The 27,059-nt window shown below is 41.4% G+C and overlaps 2 protein-coding genes across 6 annotated transcripts in view; one reads left to right on the top strand and one right to left on the bottom strand.

The window, feature by feature from the left end:
• Nucleotides 1-16,599, top strand: part of IPPK (inositol-pentakisphosphate 2-kinase) — a 61,701-nt gene extending 45,102 nt beyond the window's left edge. For all 3 annotated transcript variants that reach the window (XM_055708220.1, XM_055708221.1, XM_055708219.1), the window contains 11 exons: nucleotides 2,238-2,333; nucleotides 3,137-3,203; nucleotides 5,782-5,903; nucleotides 6,317-6,406; nucleotides 7,163-7,221; nucleotides 7,655-7,727; nucleotides 8,720-8,999; nucleotides 10,117-10,267; nucleotides 11,502-11,604; nucleotides 12,091-12,170; nucleotides 13,144-16,599. In XM_055708220.1, the coding sequence (XP_055564195.1) occupies nucleotides 2,295-2,333; nucleotides 3,137-3,203; nucleotides 5,782-5,903; nucleotides 6,317-6,406; nucleotides 7,163-7,221; nucleotides 7,655-7,727; nucleotides 8,720-8,999; nucleotides 10,117-10,267; nucleotides 11,502-11,604; nucleotides 12,091-12,170; nucleotides 13,144-13,369 (1,290 nt within the window). In that variant the 5' untranslated portion in view covers nucleotides 2,238-2,294 and the 3' untranslated portion in view covers nucleotides 13,370-16,599. The remainder of the gene's footprint in view (nucleotides 1-2,237; nucleotides 2,334-3,136; nucleotides 3,204-5,781; nucleotides 5,904-6,316; nucleotides 6,407-7,162; nucleotides 7,222-7,654; nucleotides 7,728-8,719; nucleotides 9,000-10,116; nucleotides 10,268-11,501; nucleotides 11,605-12,090; nucleotides 12,171-13,143) is intronic.
• CENPP (centromere protein P) overlaps nucleotides 16,391-27,059 on the bottom strand; it is a 151,619-nt gene continuing 140,950 nt past the window's right edge. For all 3 annotated transcript variants that reach the window (XM_027812953.2, XM_027812952.2, XM_027812954.2), the window contains 3 exons: nucleotides 19,443-19,522; nucleotides 16,983-17,074; nucleotides 16,391-16,746 (listed from right to left, as the gene is read on the bottom strand). In XM_027812953.2, coding sequence (XP_027668754.1) covers nucleotides 16,625-16,746; nucleotides 16,983-17,074; nucleotides 19,443-19,522 — 294 coding nt within the window. In that variant the 3' untranslated portion in view covers nucleotides 16,391-16,624. The remainder of the gene's footprint in view (nucleotides 16,747-16,982; nucleotides 17,075-19,442; nucleotides 19,523-27,059) is intronic.

Below are 27,059 nucleotides of genomic sequence, written 5' to 3'. Positions count from 1 at the left end.
TGTGTATGAATTGTAGCGTTTGCTATAGTATGTGCTCAGAATTGCTTTCCCATTTCATCAGGTGAGGAAGATACTGTAATTATTGGTGTTTTAAATTGCTGGAGGGTTTCTCCTCTGCAAAGCAACTTCTTCCCCAGGCTAGGACAAACGGAAGGCAAGGGGAGATGGGTAACAGCATGTTTGCAGCCTGCTCAGGGGGAGAGCAGAGGGGTGGGGAGCAGGGATGTCCCCCGTGGTGGTCCCCTCTGCCTCCTGGCCAGGAGAAGTGAAAGGTGCTGGCTGCTGGCAGCCCTCTGATGGATCTTGGTGTGTTCAGCACTTGCCACGGGGGCACTGGCCACCTGGGAAGTGCAGATTGAGCCATGCTGCTGTAAAAGATCCTTTTGCATACCTGTGTGGGTGGCCTGCTTGCACATCTTGTTGCCTGTTAATTTTTTTTTTCTTAAATATGCTTCTTCAGACCACATGATTGCACTTGACAAAGTTATTCAGGCATCATAGTGTGTGTTTTGTTCTAAGGCTCAAGTAGTGGAAGATTGCCTGTTGTGAAGAGACTCTAAGCTTGTTTTGGCTCTCTTAAAAGGATTCAGGGAGAGCTGTTCTGAGAAACAACTCCAGGTACAACATGCCAGGCATTCTAAAGAACAAGTGCTGTCCTGACCTTTATAGAATGATGGAAATTCTGTGTAAGTGCTTTGGGAAAATTGTGTTTTTCCTACTTGCTGCCAAGGACTGGGTTTTTGGGTCAGTGCTTTGTATACCAAGGTAACGGTATGTAGTACTGTATGTTAATGAAGTAAGCGTGTAGTAATGTATATTGCTGTAGTAACTTTACTTTCCGTACACCATTATTGGGTATTGAAGTATTGTGTATTGCTGCTTCAGTCTGGAAAACAAATCCTGCTAGATGAAGAATACTAAACCTGGTATGTAATCTTAGCAGACCCGTGTTACAGTAACACACTAATCTTTCTTAGTGGTACACAAGTTGTGTAAGTTTGTTAGGTAACAAACCCTTTTGGTGAAAAAAAAAATACTTGCCTATTGTGATGGTATTATAAAACAAAGTTAGTAAGATTGTCTGGTTAGTGACAATCTCCTTTTACCTATAAACGGTTTTAATTTATTTTAGATGTGGTCCTTCCTCCTTTCTCTAGACTTTTGTCATTATCTGGGTGTTGTCGTCCTAGCATTTTATTTTCTCTTACTCTGCTCTGTTTTTTGGTTTTTGTTTTGTTTGTTTTTTTTTTTTTCCTCCTGCTTGTGGTGTTTTTCCTGTCTGATTTTCTAACTTGGACATGAGTGTTGCACTTTCTCTTCCTCCACTGTTACTTAATCCCAAGAGTAAATCTATATGGTTCAGAGCTTTACATCTTACAGTGGTAGGCAGGGTAGTGCTTTTCCAGAAAAGCTTTGTGTTACACAGGGACACAGGAGCTTGGAGATTGTTTGTCTTAATAAAATACTGTGCAGAGAACCAGAGTGTGCTAGAGTGCTGGGAATGGGATAATACTGTTGTAAAGCTGCTCTGCTACCTCTCATGAGCAGAAGTCTGTCAAAGTCAGACTGCGCTAGTGTTACTGTCCTGCTTCCAGTACTCATCCAGCTTTGTTTCTTTCTAGCTTGGCATTTTTGTCTTCTAGAACAACTTCGGTGGTCCCTTATAGATGCATAACAGAATTAATGGAAGATAAGATTCTAATAAGATTTTTCATTGTCTGGGGCAGGATGTGGGGCGGGTGGCAAATTCTGTACTTGTTCATGCAGAGGTTTGCGATGTGGTTCAGTCTTTGCGGCTGCTCTCTTCCAAATCTCCAAGCGATGTTCTGTAACACTCCGAGCCTCTCCTGCGCGTAACCTGTTTGGTACGAAGGCATGTTGTGCATCTCTCTTGACTATTGTAGTTCTTTGAGCTGTTTTAGGAGTAATGGTAAAAGATGGTAGATCTTGAGTAACCTCCCCCTCTTCCACCTTCTTCATTGTCTCTGTCCTTTTTCCCCTGAAACTTAATAAGAATTGTCTCTCCTGACCGTTTTCCCGTTTATCCCAGCCTTTCAGGCAGCAGTAGGGAGACAAGTGTCGCACATTTCATGTGTCCGTTTAATTTCAGCGTGCAGTGACCAACCAAACTCAGTAGAGGAATTGAGCTACTTTGCTACATCATTGAGTAGCAGGTATATGTATGCCTGAGTGTTATCATTATTTCATAGTTAAATTATCATGTTTCTGTCTTCCAGACTTCAGAGGAAATACTACACCATCTGCAAAACATTGTAGACTTTGGAAAACATGTCATGAAGCAGTTCTTCGGCGAGAACTATGTTCACCATGGGGTAAATATTTTACTCTTAAAATAAATGGCTTATGCATTGCAAACACTGAAATGTTTTGGGGAACACTGAATGCCAGCAAAAGGGGCTAATAGGGTTTGCAGATCTTCCCAAGCAAGATACACAGACAGAGACACAGGAGGCATTTGGATCAGAACGAGGATCCTGCTCTGTGCTGATGAGGTGATTAGATTGTACTCAGTGATTTGAGCTATTTCAAGTTATTAATGAAAGGAGTGGTCATTTCTTTGCCTTGCATAAGGCCAGAAGTGTGTGAGAGGGAGGTTTTTAGCCTAGCTGCAAAACAAGGGGAGAAAGCTGGTTCATGTAAATTGTCTACATTTTTGTGCAGTCAGAGGCAACCTTTTTCCTTGCTACTCACTCTGTTCTTCAGGGCAGCCAGGTCTCGTTAACAGGTACCTGAGTGGAAAAGTTACAACTTCTCTTGGAACTTGTTACACAATTGTGCCTTGGAAGGGCGAGATGTGAGACATGGGATGGGATGAAATGGGACTTTTTCACTTGTAAAAAGGACAAAATGATGCAGGTTTCTTCATGATATTGAACTTTCACCGCAAATACTTTTTTATGCGTTTATTTATATTAGTTCTTGGTTTTCATAGTGGAGTAAATACTGCATATAATCGCAGGTACAGGTCTTCATATAGACAGTTAATCAGAAGGAGAAGCTGCTGACTATAGTGTACTGTTGTTAATATCCACGGAACTTCAGTATTCCATTTTAAGACCTCCAAACTGGATATTTTAGTGTTGAAATACATTTTTTCTTTTCTTTATTTTAATAGGAAATTATTCAACTGCCTTTAGACTTCGTAAGACAGCTCTGTTTAAAAATTCAGCCAGAGAGGCCAGGTAAGTGCCGGGGTAGAATTAGAAAGGGGGTCTTCCTCAAGCTGTAAAGCATTTTGCTTTGTTGTAAAGTAAAAAAGCATCATACCTCCGAATATGAGGAAACTTTTTTACTTGGACAATGACAAGTTGAAAATTTGTTGTGAAAAAATCATTGTGTCCTAGAATTAAAAGTTGCATCTGATAACAGTTTCATCAAACTGGGGGAAGGCATCCTCTGTAAGCCTCTGTGTGTGTTAATTCTTGAACAAGCCTGAAGTCAGGGAAGGAGGTGGAAGATGTGACCTGAAATAATTGTTTCAATTCCATCGGTTCCTTCTCCTGGACTGGCAGGAGAGCTTTGGAAGGAAGATAGTTTCAGAAACTCCACGCTAAATTGCTTGTTTTCAATATTAGTATTTCACTTGAGGCTAAGCATCTCACGTGAGTTACAGCACTCGAGCGCTGTGCAACTTCACACTCTCGTTCCTGATAGCTGGATGTGCCTCACTGCAAAGGGTTGCAGTCTCACAGGCTGTGCTCCCTTTGAAGTGTAACGAGCATCTCTGGGATATGAGGCTGTGCTTGATTACTCCCAACTCCTACACGGTGCTTTTGGGGTCCCTATCCAGAGGTGAAGTGCAAGTGTGCTTTTCTAGTCCCCTGACCGTGGGGGATTGAAGGAGATCAGTGTGCAAAGTAAGGGTGCGCTCACCTTGTGAAACCTTCTGGAACATGCTGTGAGACCTGGAAGCCTGGCAATCTCCGATGCGTTCGGTGTGAAGTGCTACAGAATTTGGTGTCGTCATTCTTAGTCAGCAGCACTTGGGTGCATTGTTCTCTGTGTGTGGCTGGCGGGAAGTACAGTCAGGTGGAACCTCTAAAATGGGCAAGGAGAAGGTATCCCTCATTGGTGTGTTCATCTTACGTTCTCAGACGTTCTTGAGAACAGCCAGAAACTCCTGCTTTAGCAAAGTTCCTTGAAGAAAAATGTGGCATGAAATCAAAGTACTGTAGCCAGTACTTTGATGCCTTTGATCCAGGAAAAAATGGAATTAATTTACATATAGTGAGCACAGGATACTCCATTGCTGACTTGACCTCAACTTTTTGAGAAACAATTCCATAGTACCAGAAACCAGCCAGGCAAGTTGATCATACTCTGGCAGAAGTGAATGATAGAATTTGGTTTTATTTCTTAAATTTTGCGTGTCCACATCTCCTGGGGTTTCTTTAGACAAAGAAATGTGGTTCTGAGGAGCTGTCCAAGTGCTTTACAACAGCAAATCTTGCTTTTTAACAGGATTAAAAAAAAAACAAACCCACAAACCTTGAGGAAAGAATTTCCTGTACTACTACCTTTCACATAAGCCTGTCTAACTTAGGAAGGTACTTCTCTAATACTCCAGATTTCTGGGTCTTCTGATTTGTCAAGTGGCTTTCAGCTGAATGTGGATGTGCTTTTGCTTTAAATTTAGAAAAAGAAAACAAACCCCAGCATTTTGGTGGTAAAAGAAGGTTTCTTCTTGCCCATCCTAGTGAAGTACAGCTTGTAATAGCAGGCTGATGCCTATGAGGCTTCAGTTTCTGAGATATATTTTTTTTTTTCTATTGCAGTGTATTTTTCAGAATGGTCATTTTTCTTGGCAAAGGAAACTATAACAGAACCCATGTATTCTGTCTGTCTCTTTAGTAACAGGTATTTGAAAATCTAGGAGTGTATGTTCTTGTTAAATTTGAATTAAAATTTCGCAGACCTTTCTCTGTCCCAAAGGATGCGTGTGGAGGGAGGTTATTTAAAGGCTTTTTCTACAAAAAGCCTCTTAATCTTAGTTTGAAACAGTTTTGCTACTTCATTTCTTCTTGGGATTGTTAATCTGGACTATATTAAAAAAACACTGATTTTAAAAGGGTGGTCTCTCTTAGCAGAGGAAATTCTTCTTCTGAGTTGTGAGCTTGTGAGGAAGGGGAAGGTAACTTTTGTTCCTTTTGTGTGTGTGGGGGTTGGTTTTTTTTTTTTTTTTTACCTATTTATTATTTTGATGTGAACACTGGAATGGCTAGGATGAGACTAGACTAAGGAGCTGAGCAAAGCCACCTGCAGGTTCTGTTCAGGTTTACACTTTCTCCTGAGCTTCTGAGCAGTTTGATATTCTTGCCAGTTTTCAGATTCCTACTGACTAGGCTGAGAGATGGTAGTCCATGCAGTTTTCATAAGCAAACATGAGATCACGTCTTGGAATACAGTAGTAAGTCTCTTTACCCATTGTTGGCCGACTGAACATGCTCCCTTGCTGTTTCAGGCCTCGCTGAGATGTTTCTTGGGATGAGCTGGGAGCCGGCCATTCAGAGCAGCTCTTGAGACACTCTGTTGAGACCCTCCATGTGCCGCTGGCACTGCTGGGGAAACAGAGAACAGGCGGCGGTAATGGGGAGGGCAAACTCATGCAAGTGCATAATTAGCTAAAGCCTGCTAAACCGTGTCCTGTCTTTCTGAGTTGGTTCCCGCACCCCTATCCGGCGAACGAGATAAAACCAGAGCCAAAGAAACCTCCACTCACCTAATTTTCTGGTTTGTGTTGGGTTGTCTTGTTTTCCCCAGAGTCTCGCTGTGATAAAGATATGGATACTCTTAGTGGTTATGCAATGTGCCTTCCGAATCTCACCCGGCTGCAGACCTACCGATTTGTGGAACACCGGCCCATCCTCTGCATAGAGATAAAGGTACGAACGGGAGGAGATCCTTCTGGGGGTTGTGCTTCCATTTTTAAAGTACATTCTGACCAGAGCAGTTTCAAAGGAATGCAGGAGTGGGATAAGGCGTTGCTCACCGCTTTCACTGTGACCCGTTAGGATAAAATATCACCCTCCCTCTTCCAATTCCTGATCTTTCAAAACTTGGGAAATTCCCAGGCATTACTAGGCTTTCTTGTAGACCACCTGAGTGGTCCTTATTTCTTAAGTGAAGACTCTAAAATAATTTGGAATAATATACATCTTTTAAATGTTGGGTGTTGACTTTTAAAAAATATTATTTATTTTCCTTTAACTGGGAAGATTTGCATATTGTGTGCCCGTATGTTTCTATAAAGAAATAAGTTTGTATTTAGAATAATTTGTTTGTTTGTTTGTTTTAGCCAAAGTGTGGCTTCATTCCTTTTTCCAGCCATGTTTCACAGGAGATAAAGCACAAGGTGTGTCGCTACTGTATGCATCAGCATCTAAAGGTAACTCTTTTTAAGCCATCCTGCTTTCCATTGACTGTACTGTGCTTTATTTGCTATTCCAGTCTTGCTTTCCTGTTGAAACTTGCTTAAATCTTCCATATGACTAAAGATAGTAGGTGGATACACATCTGCATTGCTGGGTGTGAATCTCTTTAGTGAGAGATGGAACAAGTTCTGTGGGAAGCTGGAAGCAAACAAATACAATATTACTCTTTGAGGACTACTAACACTATTATCATAGGACCATAGGCTGGTTTAGGCTGGAAGGGACCTCAAAGATCACCCGGTCCCCTCCCCCCCCCAGCCCAGGCTGCTCCCAGCCCCATCCAGCCTGGCCTTGGGCACTGCCAGGGATGGGGCACATTGACTGGGTGAACTCTGGTTTTAAATTTCCTTTCAAGTACAGCTCACCAAATGCGTGGTGGCATTCTTGTAACTTACACCAGCACGTAACGCACACCCGACTCATTTGAGTAACATCCATTATGTGTCTGAAATGGTGTAACTGTGCCTTACTGTAATTGAATGCAACCTTTCTCCACACTTTCCATTTGTGAATGTGATTTGAGTGACTTGAGCTAAATATGACCGGGAAGACCCATAGGAGTCTCTTTTTGAAATTTTACATTCAAAGGGTTTTAAATGTCACGGGACTTCTGAGGACAGGATGTTAGTGCCACACACCTGACTGTTAAATTAACTGAGAGTAGTTATTTCAGAAAGAGTGATTAACACAGCCGTGTGGGTTTTCAACAGGTAGCCAACGGAAAATGGAAGCGACCAAGTAAATACTGCCCGCTGGATCTCTTCTCAGGGTAAGGAAGCATGTAACAAATCTGTCTTTTTTTGCCAAAAAGGTCTGTGTTAAAGAGGTCTTTCTCAGATTACTTTGACATTTATTATATTATTATTTAATTAACTATTAAGGATGATCAATGCCTGCTTGTCGGACTTTGACAGTGAATATTTCTGGTGCTGTGTACCTCTTTGCACCTATTTCAGGAATCAGAGTTGCTTATTAATGTACCGGTGCCTTTCACTGCATAACATGAAACCTAAGAGCTGTTTAGGTTACTCAGATTTGAAGTTCTAATTGCTGATAGTTACTTTGTCTTTGCAGAGACTTCAGCATGTGTAACATGCTTAATGGGTGTCCAGCTCTGATTCCAGGCTTGGTATAAACATCTAAAGGTTATGATAAAGCATTCTTGGATTTATATATATATATATTTTTTTTTTCCCCCCTAGAAATAAACAGAGAATGCACTTTGCTTTGAAAAGCTTATTACAGGAGGCACAGAACAACTTGAAAATATTTAAGGTAAACAATCAAATCTCTCTGCTTGCTTTTTTTGCCTTGGCTTTCAAACAATTTGACTTCAGCATCTGAACAGTCAAGATCCTACTTCAAACCTACAAATCGGCATCATCACTATTGGATCCCACCATGAGAAGAAAACAGGAAAATTCTTAGTTAGATTTCAAGTTAGGACAAGTAAGTAATTAATTTCCAGAACTAATTAGTCTGAAAGGATTGCCAAGGAACAACTAATAGAAAAAGACTTTTAAAGATGGCCAGAGTTTTAAAATGTTATGTGCTTCTTCAGGAGGAAGAAGATAGAGAAGTTTGCACGTTGTTGCAAATATTTTTTTTAAATTACTGTTACATGATTCATGCAGGCCAAATGCACAGCATGCCTCACTGAGGAAGTAAAAAGTTACCTTTTCTGTGACATTAATGTAGGAAAACTATAAAGTAGTAACTGATGGCTTATGCAGGTTTTCAGGTTTCTTGGAAATCAGATTCTTTACAGGTTTTTTCCAGTATAAAATGAACTATTTGAATTAAACTTGTATGAACTATCCTATTTTTTCTATTAGTGCAGGTAGCTATCGCACCTTTTCTGTCCATTTTTATAGCCCTCCCTTTTCCCATCTGGCTTTTAACAGAAGGTTGTTTCATATGGAGCTTTTTCACTATTGACTTCCAGAAAGAAGCGATAGGAAAACGTGCTAAGTATCAGCTCACTGTTACTGTTCTGGTTACTTTTACAGTTGATTTAATTGGGAAAGTAGCACTTGATTTAAGCGGGCTTTTGGGTCCTAATTCATCAGATACCACAGGTAATAACCTTTGAAACTTAAGAGAGCAAATTTGTAAGCGATTTGGAATGTATTTGTATGCAGGCTGTTAAGCTAACAACACTTCTCTGTGCTACGTGTCTTAAAATATTACATCTGATGCTTTGATTAACTAAGTATGAATAACTGGATTTGACGAAGTGCCTAAACTTCTTTTTATCTCATTTGCAGAATGGGGAACTAATTTATGGCTGTAAAGATGACCAGGACTCTGTCTCTGACTGGAATGAACTTGCTCGTCACTTAAAACCTTTCTTTTTTCCTTCCAATGGGTTGGTCAGTGGACCACACTGTACAAGGACAATTGTTAAAGAACTAATCCATGTTATAACTATGACGCTACTAAGTAGTACTGATGCCTGCAGGGCAGGTGATATGAAGACAGTTCCCATTTCACAAGGAAGAAGCTACTGTGAAGCAAGTGCTTTCAATAAGGAGCTAGTAAGAAATGGTAAGAAATAATGTCTTGACCGTTGTCAGTAATTTACTGTTACCATCTAACGAGTCAGATCTTTCCCTCTCATTTGCTGTTTAATACCAGTGTGAAAAGAAACTGGAGTTTTAGTGACATTTAGAAAATGAGTTCTGAGCTGTGTAACTGCTAGATAACAGGTTTTAATATGACCTTGTCATGAGCACTTGTAGCACTGTACCTAATGAAGGGATAAAAACAAATTCAGAAGGTAGTAGAGGAAAAATGGAAGAAAATGCCAGTTGGAGCCAATAACCATCACAGGTATTTCGAGTGAGTAGGGCATTTTTGTGTTGTATGTGATGAAGTTTGGCTACTTTTGGTTGGTTTGTTACATGACACCCGTTTCTTGCCTTTCCCTGTGCCTCCTGTCAGCCCTCACCAGCTAGGGCATGGCTTGTTTTCTTTTCCTCTACAACTCTTCCCCTTGCAAAGAGAAAGGTACAAATACTGGAGGGAAGAGGAAAGGGAAGTAAGAATTGGAAAACTGTAAAAAATGTTAATTTCTCAGTGTGTAAGTTTTGTAAAGCTTTAATAATTCAACATGCTGCTAGTTACCCTAATTACTCAAACAGCGTGATTCTTCCTCTGCTTTTGAGGAAGATGTTTTGCATTGCTCATTGGTTTTGTTGTGTTGGAGAAAGAGCTGTCTTACAGAAATGAGAGTAAATACAAATCTCTTCATACTATTAAAGAGACCCAATATCTGAAATGCTAAATTATGTTCTGTCAGCAGTTCACACTGTTGAAAGTGAATTTGTGGTGGCTTCAAATTAATCTAAAAAATTTCTCTTGCAGACTCAAACATATAGATTGCAACGGAAGTGTGTATTTTTTGGTGGTTTATTTTTTTGAGTAATTTGTAGAGTTGTATACCAGGTATTTTATTCTGCAGTCAAGTATGTGCTGTATAAGCGTGCAGGTTAGTACATGCACATTAGCATTTGGAAACTGAAGTGTGCGGGGGTGTGTCCCCCCTCCCTGTGATGGGTCTAAAGAGTATCTGGGATTTGCTTTGTGAACAAGCACATATCGTGGCAAAATGGAGCAAAGATGACACTCATGTCTCCTTATTTGAAAATACATTTTCTTCTAGGTAAACATAAATTGGAAAGCTCTGGCTTACCGAGGGGTTGTCTCCTTTATAAAACCCTCCAGGCTCAGATGCTTGACATGCTGGATATTGAAGGACTCTATCCTTTGTACAGTAGAGTTGAACAGTACTTAGAGGAATCTCCTGAGGAGAGGTAAGACTTGATGGCTTTTCTTTTCAGTTCTGATTAAGTTGATATGCAGAGAAGACTGGCTGTGTGCAAACACTCTCTCTTGTTGTGTTGTATGCAACCTTCCTTCATGGCATTGCATGTTCTGGATTTCTAAACTTGAAATGCCAGATAACATAGAAGATGAGTTTTGTTATTAAAAGTTTGCATGTTAGTCACTTTGGCCTGAATTTTCAAGTTATGATTGTGGGAAGTTCATAACAGGGTAAAAGAGAAGAATGCCCCGGTCCTTAGTAGTGGAGGTAGTGTATTTGAGAAAGATACAGTAAAATGGATGGTTGGTTTCTCCTGCTTTCGGTACCTGCAGAGCTAGGACTTTGCCTGCAGTAGTAGCAATGGTTTTACAGTCGCTCTGGAGCCTGTGTTGGCCAGCCTGCAAACTGCCCTTCACAACCCTGAATCTGATGCTCAGCAGCAGTCCAGCCTGTGCCTGCAGGACCTTACGCAGAAGGTGTGGACCTGCTGTTGCCCACCCTGCCCTCCTTGCATGATGAGAGCAGCTCCACGTGCCAGCCAGTACCCCCTCCACAAGTGATCAAATGGTACTTGAGGCACAAGAATCTTTATCTTACGGTGTTTCTTGCCTGGTGAAGAAATACCGGGCATTGCGAGCTGCTACGGTTGTTCTCAAATAAAGCCTTATTAATTGTAATAATAATTGCTGTAAAAAGCCTTGCCTAGAGGCTTGGGTCGTGGCGCTGCAGCGGCAGTTCCGGCGCTGCTCACACGGGGGCGCTGTGGCCCCGCGCGCCGCTGCTCGCGCTCCCCCGCCCCGCGTGCGGGGCTGCACGGTCCGTGATTTGAAAGCCCCTTCCGCGGGTGCGGAGTTCCATAGGGCTTCTGGGAGCTCCCGCAAACTGCTGGAAACTTTGACACTTACCCACTTCTGCAAAAATACTTTTCTGGTAGTGCTACACGGGTGGCAGTGGATTAAGAATGATTAATCTTTTAAAAAAACCCAACAAACAAACCCCAAACCAAGCCCCCAAACAAACCCACATCCTAAGCAGCAGCAAATCTTGAGCGATGTGAGAAGAGCAGGGTCTGGTCGTGCTGTCAGAGCTCCGTGTTTTAACCTGTTGCCATGTTTATTGGTGTTACTGTTGGTTTGTTCTAATCTGAGTGTTGCTGAAGAAGGATCTCACTGAAAACCAGTAAATCATCTTAGCTGTCTGTAAATCTTTTAAAATTTATTTAGAAGTACATTACAGATAGACGGACCTTACAATGAAGCATTTTATGAGAAGCTGCTAGATCTTTCAACTGAAGATGATGGGACAGTAGCATTTGCGTTAACAAAGGTACTTTTCCTCTGTGTGGTGGCGAAAGCTTATTTTGTCTGTCAATTTTAATAAACATCCGTCTCACTGACAGGGATGGATAGTGTGTCAGCACCACCTCTGGCTTGTCAGAGGTCTGTACGGTTGAAGTTCTTAATTGTGCCAGGGTGTATCTTTATAGCAGAAGCAGTTAAAACCAAAAACATTTAGCAACAGTTCTTGAGAGAGAGAAATTAAGCTGATTGTTGCCTTTCTAGAGAGGAAGTATTTCAATGAACCGGCACTGTTTTGGCCTTCAAGAAAAGTATTTGTAGCCAATAAACATGACTCTTACACAGGATACTGCAAAACCACTTGTTCATGCTAACCTCTTATTACAGAGAGAATTCCTAGCTCTTAAAGTACTAATATACTGAGCATACTAATGCCTTTAGTAAAGCATACTTTTCTTTATAAAAGGCAAATACACATACAAGAGAAAATTTGTGTTATTTTGACATTGTATAGGTGCAGCAGTACAGAATAGCGATGACTGCTAAAGACTGCTCCATCATGATTGCCCTTTCACCCTGTCTACAAGATGAATGGTAAGAGATACCTGCTTTGGGATGATTCCTGCTTTCCTAGAAATTGAAGATGTTTGCAGGGGTCAACTCAAGTAACTTTAAAAAAGGGGGGGGGGGGGGGTTTGGGGAGGGTGTGGTGGCAAAGTATTTGGCTGTGAGCGAATTAGTGAGGTAGAGTTCTGATTGAAGATGTTTAGGACAAATGTCTGTTTCTGAAGAGTTTCAAGTTGATAGGAGGGCTTAAGGCTTTATATTTACTCCCTCCTTGAAGTTTCAATTGGCCGTTTGTAGTAGATATACATGGTTTTAACTAGGTACAATTTTTCTGCCTTGGTGTCCTCATAGGAGAGATTGTTCAAGATGAGTTGCCTCTAACTGCCTAATTGGAATAAAGACAAGGCAGTAATCAAGGTGACATCTTTCATTGTAAAGCAGGAGGCTTTGGCACAATATTACCCATTTTGACTTGCGTCAGCAATAATAGTCTGCTCTTCTGTAGGGAAGTTTGCTTTAGCAAAGCCTTGTTGGTTCTAGAGAATATTGTTTTTTGCATTTGCCCTGCAGTTCCTGATTAAAATGTTCATCATGGAGATGACTTGTGCAGTGGTTGGCTTAAGTCCTCCATCCTTCAGTACGCTTGGACACTAGTTCTGATGCTAAATTTGTATTACCTTAGGAGCTGCAGCGATTCTTTCTGCTTCTGCTCGTCAGTAAGGCTGTTGCTTTGTATGCACACCAACTAGAAACAGATTAGTTTTACTAAATACAAAGACACAGTAACTGAGGGTAGTGTTTTGACTTAGGCTGTGTGGAAGCCCAAAGGAAAATGACTGGAAGAGGAGCCGGCCAGTTCACTTTGACTGGTGAAGCTGGAGCTATAGTTTCCTAAATGCTGCATTAGCTGAGGTTTATTTTCTTAGGCTCCCATCAAAGTTCTTGGGATACACAAATGAAAACCGTTAGCTCAGATGTGCAATCTGGTTTTGTTTTCCAGCTCTGAGCAAAGACCTGTGGTACTAACATCCAAATCAAGATTCACCTTTTCTGTTTCTGTCCTGGACCTCGATCTAAAACCATATGAAAGCATTCCTCATCAGTACAAACTCGATGGCGAGATAGTAAACTATTATTTGAAGAATGTACAGGCCAAAGATGACCCAGTTATGCCCAGTCTCTTCAAGGAGAATGAAGACTGCACATTAGTTCTCCATAAAGTGTAACCGTTTCCTTAAAGTTATTTTTATTCAGACATGTTAGAAAGTGAAAGATTAATGGAATACAGTTACGGTGATTTTTTTTTTCTATTGTGTTCAGTGCATTTTTCAGCTGTGAATGTTTTTGCTTTAAGAAATGATTTCTAATTGGTATGCCTTTTCAAAGACATGGAATAGCACTAAAACACACATCTACTATAACCTTAATGAATGTATTTAATGTGACAGAACAGATAATGTGCCATATCTTGGAACTAGAGGACAGATCAAATGAATACTAAAAGTCTACTTCCTTAGAATTGAAAGAGCACAGAATTAAAGGTTTCCTGAAGTATTGCACTAACATAGAAGGCCTAATAACTAACAAGAGAATTGCCTTGGAGCTTGTGCTTTGAGTCTCACTCATACCTGCTAGAAGAGGGGGTGCTCTGACACAACCTAATAGAAAACTTTAGCATTAAGTCCACTGAAAAGAGAACTGAAGTGGCTACTCGAGTGTTACTGATGGATGAACTGCCAGGTTACTGCAGAACACTTGTAAGTACATGTGCATGAGTTTCAACACCAGACTGCCTCCAGAAGTTTTGTGATCATGCTGTATCTACCTAAAGCTTCTGAGACTAAGTTAAAAGGGTTAAAGGTAAGCATCTTTGAGTTTTATGTGCTAGCTGGGGTTAACTTGTCTGACATACTGGTCTTTTATTTTCTATACATTATATGCTGCTATTGAAGGTGAAACCACAGCTCACTTTTACCTAATTTAAACTGAGCTATAATAATAATCTGAGTTTTACAGATTATTTCAGGTCTTTCAGGTTGTCAGATGTTGGCATTATTTCACTGGTAGCCCACATACTGCGTAGCACGAGCAGCTGCTTTCAGGCTTGTTCTTTTTAAGTGACACAGAAAAAGATGACAGCGTCTGATTTTCTGTTCTGAAGCTGGGGGGTCACTTCCTCATGATGAGTGCTGGAGCTAAGCTTAGCTCACTTCAGCATTGGCATTCACTTCAGCATTCACATTCAGATGGCTTTACTTCGTAAACTGGTATGTGCAGCTGAAGTCTTCTGAGTAAAACCCATCCTCAGGGAAGATCCTGAGCGGACACTGAGGGTATGTTCAAAACTGAGGGCAGTACGACAAAAATCTACAGATGCTTTTCCCATGTGCTTGGGGATGGCACACGCTGAGGTGTGCAGCGTGCTGTTCAAGCTACGGGGAACTGCTGTTACCTGGACGCAACGTCTGCTTGCTGGTAATGTTTTTCAAAATAATGTAGGTTAACATTTAGAAAATATATTTCTATTGGGATCCCAGTGTAATGTTTGAATTGTTCCATTTCACCTGAAATGTAAAAAGCAAACCCAGAAATGCTGTATCTTGGCACAACTCAAGGGAGAAGTATGAAATACTGAGTACCACCAGTACAGTCCCGCAGTACACTGCACACCAGTATGCCATCACACAGGAACGGAGCTTTGCTGTGGGCAGCGACAGTGTCAGCAGCCCCTTGTGTGCAGCCTCCAGGTGACAGTGCTGTTCTGGAACAGGGCTGTGGGCTGCTCACCCGAATGTGATACTGCAACAGTGCAATAAGCTGGTAGTTGACGGTGGCAATAACCCTCCTTTCCAAAGAAAACCTGCGGGGGGAGAGGAGAGCTCTTTTTAAATCCAGAACTCTTCCAACTGTTAAGACAAGGGGAGTAAGGACAGACTATCCACAGCTGGAAATTTTTCAGGTTCCTGTGCTGTAACTTAAGACACGCTTCATATGCGAACAGAAGCGTATGTGCTGGTTAAACAATTACAATTTCAAGCAAGAAGGAGCTAAAGATGAAATAAACTAAAGGTTATGCAAAACTAGCTAAACCAGTTGCATGTCAGTGGATAAAGTAGCAATGCATTTTGCCTGTCTACTGGATTTTAAACTTGAAATTCGTCTGCCTGATATCTAACAAGGTATTTTATTACAGAGTTGCTTTTTGTCAAAACTTAATCTCTGGCATTGCTCAGTTGTAGATTCTGACAGAAACCAATCTGGTCGGTCAGTTTTTCCTGGCCTACCAGAACAGTAGGAGACTATTTCAGTGATCAAATAGCAGATTATAAAAATTACAGTATTATATAATCAGACTGTCACTTTAGTTCTTGATCTCTCTACCTATTTCAACATTGCTATAAAAAAGTTTGTTGTAGCTGATAAATGGAGCAGGCAGTTTTACTGCTTGCGTGGTTACAGCAGCTACGGACTTGGAAGTCCCATTGATATTATTACTTGAGAGTCCCCGGTTGGTGGGTTTGGCCCCCTGAGTCCAGGAACAACCGTTCCTCCCTGCCAGGGCAGTACGTGACTGACTGACAGCGGCGTGGGTTTGGTTTGGAGAAGGTCGCTGGGTTGCAATAGCTAGCACAGAGCGGGAACTCTCTCGGAAAACGCTGAGAGCTCACAAATGAGGTAGTGGTACATGTGATGGAAGTGAAGGAAGATGACAAGACATCTGTCTAATCTGTTTTGTTTCTTCAGGGATGAATGTATGAAATGTGATCCTTTTGTAACCTGTTACCTACTAGAATTTCCCCCAGAAGTAGGAAATCGAAACACAGTACTGCAGTGAGCAGTAGTTAACTCGTCCATCTCTCTTCACAGAAGTGTAATGGTCCTTTCTTGTTAAGTTTAATGCTGTCCCTACTCAATGCTTACATTGTGGAAAAAAGTTACTTCACACAGTTCATGCCTTTTTTTTTTTTTATATAGCATGTCTTTGAAACCTTCAGATTGTCTATTTCCATCCTAATTTAATGAGAAAGCTATTTAACTCTTTGTTCTAGGAGTCTCTTACTGTTCTGTTGTCATTTTAAAATCACTGTACTTTTACAGAGCTGTGAAATGAAATGGATTTTTATGGACTTGATTTTGACAGTGCATGATCTTTTAACACTTTCCAGGTATCTAGAAAATGTTAAGATGATAAACCACTCTGGTACATTAATGATTCAGAAAGATAAATTTATAATGAAATCACTCTGTACATGTAACTATTTTATTTGGCATTTTTGTATTTAAATGGCTGTATTTATTTTCATGTCATGACAATTTATATATAACGTGCCATAATTGTACAGATAGCATGTTTTATGATTATGGTTTCTAAATGGAAAATAACTTAATGTTTATATCCAATAAAATTATAGACTGTGTAACACAATATCTTAATTAAAACTACTTTTGAAATTGCTACCTGTTGTAAGTAACGCTGGTATTCATTTTTCTGAGCCAACCACTTTAATCAGATTGTCAATAGCTGCCTCGATCCCGAGGAGAAGCAGCATGCTTCGGAAGTGGCTGGGTGCATTTTCAATAGTTGCCATCTTCTGCTCCAGGCCTGCAAGAGAAACACGGCAGTGAGCTTTGTTTCCAAAGGGTTCCGCTGTTCCCGAAAGCGGTGTCAGCTGGGCGGGTTCAGATGGAGGAGGGAGACACTGGTTTTGTACAGGAGGTGAAGCTAAGGCTGAACTGGGATTTGTCGGGCTCTGCAGGATGTGTTCCCATGTTGTCCAAGACGTTGGGTGAAAACGGGGACAGGCATTCTTGAACTCTGATGTGAATGATTGACATTACCTTTCTCTGGTACTTTAGTCAGGAGGTCCAGAACAGGTATAGTTACCCCTTCTTCATCCATATGTATCTTCCAAACAATCATTAATTCAAACCTGTATCATATGCACAGAAGATTATTAAGATAATTAATTAAGATAATTAAGTGTTAACGAGGCAACTGTCTTTAAGGTTTCTTTGAAGCAGAAAGTAGGGTCTTTGGGAGGTTTCCACTCATTAGGCTCTCAAACAAAATCCACCTTGAGTAACGCACTCTACTGATCTGTATTTGGGAGCCAAGGAAGCGTGTGCTCCGTGACAAGGAAGGGGTCCAGGTACATTCACATTTGCAACCTCAAGGAAATTTTTCTCCTGGTTCTTGTCTTTGGAAACTTACCATTTGTAAGCGACATAGCGCAGTGGTAAAAAGTAAGATGGGGGGAAAACCCACCAGAGATACCATCGCCCTGCCCTGCCCACTGCACCTGTGCCCCGGGGTCAGGGATGGTGCTTGGATACAGGATGGGAAGAGGGAAACTTCCACAAGTGTTTATACAAACAGGGGTGGTCTGGTTTTGGAGTAAGGTCCTCCCCAGTGTTGTTGACAGCCTTTTGAGTCCTGCACAGGGGCTGCATTTGGTTGCTTTTATGTTTTTTGAAAAAAATAGTCTTAACCATCCATTGTTACTCCTTCAAGAGTGTTTTTGCAGGGCTAACGATTATTTCCAGCTTTTGCGGTGGGATAAGATCACTGCTGTGCTAAGTGAACAGTTAGTCGGTTGGTTTCTGCAGGGAAAGAGTTTTTCTAGTCAAGTCCACGGGGATTGCTCTCTAGAACAACAGTCATAGTAGATCTGCTGCTTTATGATGTCTCATCTGCTTTACTGCATTTCACATTCCCCTCCGCTCCCTGCTTTTAGGAATATTCCTTACTGAAAGTAAGGCTTGTCTAATCCAAAGATGATCAGCACAAGAACAAGTCGGTGTGAGGAGAAAGTTCCCTTTCTCCATGTGTGACCAGTCATGACTGTAAAAGCTTCCTTTCGGTAACATTTGTCAGCCTTCTGCCTCTTCATTTTTAAAAGTCTTTTGACTATTTGTGCACAGCGTGTTCTGGGATTTTGCAAACAAATTAACATGCAAGTGTATTTTCTACTAACCCACTGTAACTCTTGTATTTCGTGGTTGTGGGTGAGAGGGAATGTGTAATGGAACTGGGCACCTGTTGACGCGAAGAGAAACTAACATGAATTTCTAACTGAGGGTCTAAGAACGATCCGTTTCAGGAACACAGCGTTAAAGTGCTTAGTTTTAAATGGCCGATTTGGCTAAATGGAGACAGCACTGCCCATGACAGCCCATTTGCTAGTTCTACAGACAGCTACGACGGAGGGAGCTATGCTTTATCCAGTTGTCGCCATATAAATTAATGCATGTTATAGCAAAGATGTAACGGGAGAGGGGACTGGTCGGATCCCTTCACAAAACAGTTCCTTTTCTTTGCTTTTACAGAACTCCTGACCGTGATCATTACATTCTCTTCCTTGCAACCTCAAGGATTTTTTTTCCCTTTTTAACACCCCAACCCTGACAGAACGTGGCTTGCGGGGAGCCCAAACGCATCGAGCATGTGTGGTAGAGTAATAATAACAACTGGCAGTGCAATTATCCCCTCCATCTAACTGACTTCCTTCTATTAAACAATGGAAAAATACAGCTACAGTTGCCTTCATTAATGTGGTAACTGCAATTTTCTTTCCATTCTTTGATGGCAAAATGACCAAAGAACTTCAGTGATTTGTGATCATTGCATCTCCTACCACGGAAAAAAGTATGAGCTGGAATTGACAGGCTGCCATGCTGGCCTTCCCCGCACAGAGGGATAAGCTCTTTTGTCCAGGCCCAGGGGTGGAAAATAACTGCCTTATCTCATAGGGGACGGCTGCCAGTGGCCCACCCTGCCGCAGTAAGAGGGATGTTGGCCTCTGCGTCTGTTCTGCCCCTTGCTCTGGTCATGGAATGCAGAAAGAAAACCAAGATGGAACAAGCCCAGCTGAACCTGACATGTTTTCTGATGCATGAAAGGGAGGATGCATCCCACATTCCTAAACTTTGAATTTAGACTCTTCACTGTAGCATGAACTTCCCAAACCAAGATAGTAATAGATATTTTTTTTTCCTTAAAATGCAAATTAAAAGCCTGCTAGAGCCCCTTATTTTTTTCCACCTCGCTTTTTAAATGAGTGGGGGCACACAGCAGCAATGCCATTGACTGACTTTCTAACAGGGCCACATGCACGCGGCCTGTCCATCTATTTTTGGTATTTTTGTTTGTCATGTGTGGTTACAGCCCTGAAATGTAACGCACATCACCTCTAAACCAAAGAGTGACAACGGCCAAGCAGAGCGATCATCTATAGAGTCTCACTGTGCATTTCGCAATGCTTTTTCTGCAAAAATCCAGAAATGTGTTTATTGGCTCACCCGGGAGTGTTGGGGTTCCTTAGAACGATGTGATCTCCCAGCAGTCCTTCCGGAAGGGTCACGATCTCAGGGTATTTGGCCTGGGAATAAACGGGGTCAGCAGGGTATCGATTAGGTCACAGAAATCACAGAAGCCAGTGCTTCCAGTTGCAATGGCTTTTCCTAGCTTGCATTTGTAGTTGTGAAGAGGAACAATACTGTTTAAAATCTGACTTTTAAGTTTTGGTGGTGTGGTGGGTTTGGTTTTTTTTGGGGGGGGTTGGTTTTGGGTTTTTTATTATTATTTTATTTTTAGTATCTTTCATGTGATATCAAGAAATACTTAAATTTGGTCACATGGAGGAAAAACCAGTATCGTGAGCTTGTACAAACAGACCTCAGAGGTCCTTGTGCAAGACCTAGGAAACCCTGAAAGGCTATTTTTAAACTCAGTTCTGTTCATTTGATTTAATGACACATTACAATACACCACCATTGCACCAAAACTTCCCCTCTGTGATTTAAGTAACCTTACTCATACACTCTGTTTTGACGACTCCTTTTCAGAAACTGGATCACCGAGAAACTGGATCACCAAGCTCCACACCATGCTAGGGAAGGATAAAATAATAAAGGCAACAACCTACCAAAATAACTGCTGTTATCAAAATATAACAGGACAATGGAAACACGATAAAACATGTGAAACTACTGACTACTACAAACTCCCATGTTACTGGGAAGCAGAGCTGTTTTCACTTACTACAATGTGCAAAGACTGATCATTGTTCCAATACTTCGTTAGTGCATCTAATATTTTAGTCTTCAACGTGTATATCTTGACTTAGCTAAGACTCGTATCTTTTGCTATAACTTTTAAATGCTTGTAAAAGAAAAGCAGAATAGAAGTTATGTAATTTTTCTGTGATGCAGTACCTAAGATGACAGGTTACTCGGGGTATGAGAAGATGTATATACATCAAAATACTAATAAAGGTGGCAATTACTGCATCCTGCAGGGATGGGCTATTGCAAAAAGAAAATGGAATCTACACACAGCCTGTTACCATGAAGCCTTTAACGCTGTTACTTGCTTGCACCGTCATGTCCTTACATACAACGCGGTGTTCCAAACACTGCAGTTTATAAAGTGTGAAAAGTCTGTCAGCCCAAATCATTCTACAGAGCTCACAGGGCAAGTGTCTGACAGAAAAGGAGCAGGAGAGCTCGTCTTTGACAAGCACTGGAGAAAATGAGTTCGGTTTTATAGGATTACGCCTCATCTGGCAGACTGAAATTGCTACCAGATGTGACCTTGCCCTGGTTTAGGAATTTATGACAAAGTGAAGGGGGTTTGTGCAGAATGCCAAATGACATAAACCACATGGAATTTGCCAGTTTTAATTTCTACAAAGTCTCTAGTACTGTATTTACCATGGGGATAAAGAGCATGATCTATCCTGGGAACAGGGACACAAAAGGGCAATGAAGTGCATGGCAGTCACAGCATGAAACCGTGGCCGATCTAAGGTCGCTCATCTAGCAGAACAGTCATCGGTTTTTTGGCTTTACTCCCTGTGGAATTATGCTCCTCTGATGACAAACCAAGCCAGTTTTTCCAGGCTTCCCTTCTCAATAACCCACATCTTTGTTATTCATTCTGTGCCTTCATTTGTCTGGTATCACAGGTCTCAGAGAATCTAGCTGCAAATACTAGAAACTGAGGATTAGCTTGTACCTGGTGAACTCAGCTCTCCAAGCTCCTTGTTGGTAGGAGATCCCAAGTATACCATAGCTAAACACTGAGTCATGTTTCATCCCCATTCGCCCATACTGAGGGCCTTTGGGAATCACAAGACAAAACAGATCAGAGGAACTAGGCAAGAGTTCCAATTTTCAGAACACTGTGACATGCACCCATGACTTGTTTGGGGGTTCCTGTGTAGCTGCTGCCATCAATGCATTCACCCCCAGCTAGTGGGTGGTATTGTATGTTGTACAGAAACCACTGGTATCTCAAGGAAATCTCAAAGAGTATGATTTTCTGTTAAGAGCTTCCGTGTACCTGGCAGAGCGTGCACTGGTGAGTTCTGCACGCACCAAGCCGTTATTCTCTGCCTTCGATAAATGCCGGGTTTTGGCACCCAGTCGGAATGCCGTGCACATCTGATCTTGTGTGAAACTCACAGGACTGGGATAAAATCCAGCTTCTTTCCAGTAAAGATCATATCTTAGCTATCCACAAAACACACAAAAAGCCAAACCACAAATACCTCTCTCTTCAGGTGAAATACAGCTAAAACTCAAGTCGTAACAGTGGCATGAAGCAGCACGTTGCCCAGCCCCCCGCAGGGGTGTGTGGCTCCCGGCTCACCGAAGGATGGATCCCTCAAAAAACCGCATGGCAGAAGCAGGAAGCAAAACTACTGCAGCCAGGATTAAGCGTGCGACCTTAAACACTGACAATTCAGGGAATAAACCCCAGGAACCGCAGTCACACCATCTACTTTTCATACTCCACGTATGAAATGCCTGGATCCCACAGCTCAAATGTGGGGATCTGGCATGCAAATGAACAAACAGGCACGCAGCATGCACCAGCTGCAGCGGTCCTGAAAGACTGACAGTTCCAAATACGCTTTGTGGGTACCAGGTTAACACCTCATATTCTCTGCTGTGCAACTTTTCCAAGTTTTCCCTGGGGAAAAGAAAAGGCAAGCAATAATCAGGGTAACAGAATGACCCAATCCACTGAAAGGTCTCTTGGGAGCATCAGTAGCTTCTGCGGGATCTCGTACAGTGGACACAGGGCAACTGAAACACATCACAGTGAGTAGCGTGACACGCGATGGGAAAGATCAGCTACAACTGCATTAAGCAAAACCTGACTTTAATCAAGAAATATCTTTCCTCAGATGACTTTTAAATGTCAAGTTTATGATCAAAACCAAAAGCCCATGCTATTATTACTTCTGGACGGAAATTGTTTTTCCAGCTCCTTCAGGAGTCCAAGCGGGGAATCTTATGGGAACTTTTGTCTAAAACAGAAATAGTCTCTAAATCACAAAGGGATGACCGTCTTGATGGAATACACATTCTGCCCCTTCTCCCATGACAGATTTTACACACACACACACACACACACACAGAGCTATCCAAGTGAATACACTTGTAGTATCTATTTTTTAACAGATATATTATTCTTCCACTGTTACAAATTGCATTTCAGTTTTCTGCATACTAAAACTCATCCAAGGAAAATGGTTTCAGTTACCCAGCTTAAGAGACTATGAATGCAAAGCAAATTTGGCAAGGCAGAAGCTGTAATAAAAGCAGACAAATTTGCTTCTAACCCACTTAGAAAATATGCTACTCTGCTCTTAAGTGGAAAAATAGCTCACGCTTACTAATAATTTGGGACTTGGCCTAGTGTAAGGAGTGTATATAAAGAGTGCTGAGCAAGCCGTGCTACTGTGAACCCCCTCGCAGGTGTAAGCAACCCCTAACAGGCGCTGACATTATGTACGGTTTGCTCAGCTAAGGCCACGGTGTCATCCACTAGAATAACACACGTGGTGGCAGCATCAAGGCCTCAGATAACAACATCAGTGTAACTTTAGTGATTCAAATACAAATTATTTGCGAAAACGATGAAAATTCCAAATACTGTAAAATACCTATAACAATATGATTAAATTCCAGAGGCATTAAACAGTCAAACCCACTGCCACCAGTCTGCTACCCATTGCAAAAATGTACGTCAATCCCTTCATGAGCTGTCAAGTGCACTGCCATCCCAGCGTGCTGCCATCCCAGTCTGCCGCCATCCCAGCGTGCTGCCATCCCAGTCTGCCGCCATCCCAGCGTGCCGCCATCCCAGCGTGCCGCCATCCCTGTCTGCCGCCATCCCAGCGTGCTGCCATCCCAGTCTGCTGCCATCCCAGCCTGCTGCCATCCCAGCGTGCTGCCATCCCAGTCTGCTGCCATCCCAGCGTGCTGCCATCCCAGTCTGCTGCCATCCCAGCGTGCTGCCATCCCAGCGTGCTGCCATCCCAGTCTGCTGCCATCCCAGTCTGCTGCCATCCCAGTCTGCTGCCATCCCAGCGTGCTGCCATCCCAGCGTGCTGCCATCCCAGTCTGCTGCCATCCCAGCATGCTGCCATCCCAGTCTGCTGCCATCCCAGCGTGCTGCCATCCCAGCGTGCTGCCCCACGGGACGACAGTCGGCACTCAGCGCAGCCGTGCTCTCCCACAGCCTCACTCTCTGTAGCAGCACTCTGCTTTCTAAGTTACAGTAGTCTAACTCAGATAACAGGAATTATTTTACTATTCCCATGATCAAGTTCTACAGCTACTTTGAAACAGCAATCACCAAGCTACAAAATACAAGTTAACTGCAACAATTATGGTTTGGAAATTAGTTTGCATTTCTGCTTTTAGTAAGCCCTCTGCTAGCCCAGAGAACTACAGTTCCATTTATGAGATCTGGTCTTATAATTTATCGGCCTTTAATGCACATGGCTAAAATATTAGGTGCTAACTTCACCAAGAACTCCTATCCTCAAGTCATAAACTATGCTCATCTGTCAGAAACCGAACATCATATATACATTCTCAATTATCTTTCTAGAAATTTAGGTTGCTTTGATGAGTTTCATTTTTAGATATTGGACAATACATTTGTTAATGCATTTCAATTAACTACAGTATTTTAACCTGTAAGACAGCTGTCACCAGCATGAAAATACAAGGATTTATGCTTTCCTGCATTTTTAAAGCACGGTGGCAAGCCCTAAGTCAAATGAAAAGTTTCTCCAAGAAATGTAACTTTTCTGGTACCAACATGCACCTCAGACTTCAACAGATGCAATAAAAGAGTCTGCAATGTAATCAAGAAATAAGTAATACTGTATCTGAAAAGAAATGCATCCTATTTTTTGTTCTTTCCCTTCTCTCCACTGCTTGACTGGGCAAGAGCAGCACTGTATCAATTGATGCACACTCAAAATCTGAACACGAGGATGAAAGAAAAACCTCTAATGTAAGCAGATGAAGATGTATAAGACAGCTATGGTTTTGAGAAGGTTTGTCTCAATGTTGCCTTGTTTTCAGACTTCTTTTGAACTGAAAATCAACAGGAGAAGTCAGGGACCTTTAGAATACGCAAGGAGAGGAAAAACCTATTGCCGGCAGCTGCTGCAGGTGTGTCCCATGCTTCAGTTGTGTTCTTTCTGTACAATGTGCTTTTGCTGTACAATGGCAGTGTTTATGTATTTTTAATAGAGTAATGTAACCACTACCAGTGTCATTAAATACAATGCTCAAAGCCTGAAAGGTCCAAAAATTGACCATGGAAAGTGCCATCTCACAACATTCAGTGAAAGACTTCTAGTCTAGTGAACTGGAATTACTGAGTCAGAAAGACAAACCATTCACAAAGGGAAAATTCCTACAGAAAGACTTTTTGGCTTTAATGTGCTACATGTTCAATTAAATTTTATCTCAGAGCTTTTTAAAAGTATACAAAGAAAGTAACACAATTATTACAATTTAAATGTATGAGCACAATGAGCAAATTTATACTGTCTCCTTAGGGATTTGTTTGGTATCCACCAAACAGAAAGCATTAGACAAATCAGAGGGACACTAATGAAAGAAACCCAGCGTTATGACTACCACACTTACTAAAATGATTCTGGTATTATAAAGACAGTATCAACTACAGGTAAACTGAGCACCCTCCACTGCTTTAAATCTAGCCAAATAAAGAAACCCCAATCCATTAAGTAACTACCCAAATCAACATAAACATTTATTGTTATATTGACCAGCTTTGTCTACCAAGATTTGTTCTTGTATATGTAAACTGATGCAAATGTAAAGCAAGCGAATTTCTCCTTATTTTTCAGAAGCATCAGTTGCGCAGGGAAAATACAGACCCATAATGTATTGAAAAGCCAATGAATACAGAACGCAATATAACTTACTTTGAAAGAGCTACTTTGAATTTACTTTCAGGTAATACATCTCAGATTCTGACTGAGCATGTGTACCTTATGGGCTGGGATGTTCAAATATTTGCTTCTTCAGCAGCTTAATACTAGAAGCAAAGGTCTTTCGAAGCTACTGAGTATTTGTAAAGCTTAAACATATACATTTTGAAGGAAAAAACCCACTTTATCCCATGCCACTTATTTTTTGGTTGAAAAAGAAAGTATTCTTTATACGCCATTTCATATTCTCTTTGGTATCTTCCTGTGGAAACAACTTCTGTATTATCTAAAAATCTGTATTTGATACACGGTGTACTGATTGCACTACACTTCAGCTTCTACCCATGGACTTTTGCTTTAAGGGATGTAAAGAGTCAATGCGACAAGAATTAGATGCAGTGAATCCTCAGTCCGCTGTTTTTCGCTTGTGCAGCCATTTACTGTGTGTATGTACATATATGATCCACAATTTTAAAATACATTTGTAAGGTGGTGTTTTTTTCTCTAACTGAATTCCACTACAGCGATAGAAGAACATTTAGAAAGCTATTTATCCAGAGCTACTGATATTGTCTACTGATATTTGGAGCAATGCTGTGGCTATTCCCTAACTCAGAGCAATGCAGAACTGGAATCTCACTGAAAATTGTTTTCAATTACAAAAAAGTTTTTTTAAAATTTTCATTTCCAGAGCAAGGAAGTTTATCAGCATCCCAGTTACGGTAGTACTTCACAATAGTGTACTCCGGGAATCAGCATCCCCCTCCTTGATTCATCTGTCTCTGTCCATCATATGAGTTTGTGATAGATCCTCACAGAATCACTGAATCATTTAGGTTGGAAAAGTCTTTTAAGTTCACCAAGTCCAACTGTAAACCTAACACTGCCAAGTCCACCACTAAACCATGTCCCCAAGTGCCACAACATTCTGCAATTAAGAGTAAAAAATACAATACACAATTACTGAGGTAGCATTCTACAGATTCTACCTAGGTTTGAGAAAAATATCTCTCATTCTAACTTCCCCTCTATACTAAAACATATAGAACATTAGAAACACTTAACATAACACGGAATATTTCAGTATTTCTCAAACAGTAGCTAGCACTGCACAAACCCCACCTGATCAACACCTTGGCACTCCAGTATAATTTTACAGTAATTCCACAAGATGCAAATCTCCATTTATTGCCTCTTCTCATGCAGGGCAATGAGTCTCTATTCATACTTAAAAATGTTAAAGATGTTTAAAAAACTAACAATGCTGTATAAATTCTATTCAATTTTATATTTGATTTTAAAAGAAAAGTATGGCTGAGTCCCATATCTGCTGGATTAACAACACCGATGTTTTGGGGAGCGCTGTTTGGCCATTTGGTCATAATGAGATTCGGACTTGAGTAACAGGCATAGAAACATGAGGGAACAGAGCCCCACTTGACCAGATCCATTTTTTTTTTTCAGGACTAAACACAAATACTCATGCCAGGAAACAGGTATTGCAGAAGGTTCAGCACCAACCAAAGTTCTGTGACTGAACCAACACGTCCTAGCGGGCAAGATGCTCAAGTGGGGTGCGCTGCTAGCTACTGCACCACCTCACAGGGCTTTGTGAAGGCAAAGTTTGGGCTGTGCCTGAAAGACA

This window comes from Falco cherrug, chromosome 4 (assembly GCF_023634085.1).
Source record: "Falco cherrug isolate bFalChe1 chromosome 4, bFalChe1.pri, whole genome shotgun sequence".
NCBI lineage: Eukaryota > Metazoa > Chordata > Aves > Falconiformes > Falconidae > Falco > Falco cherrug.
Note: the sequence above shows the minus strand (reverse complement) of the source record. Positions and strands in the feature narration are given on the sequence as shown.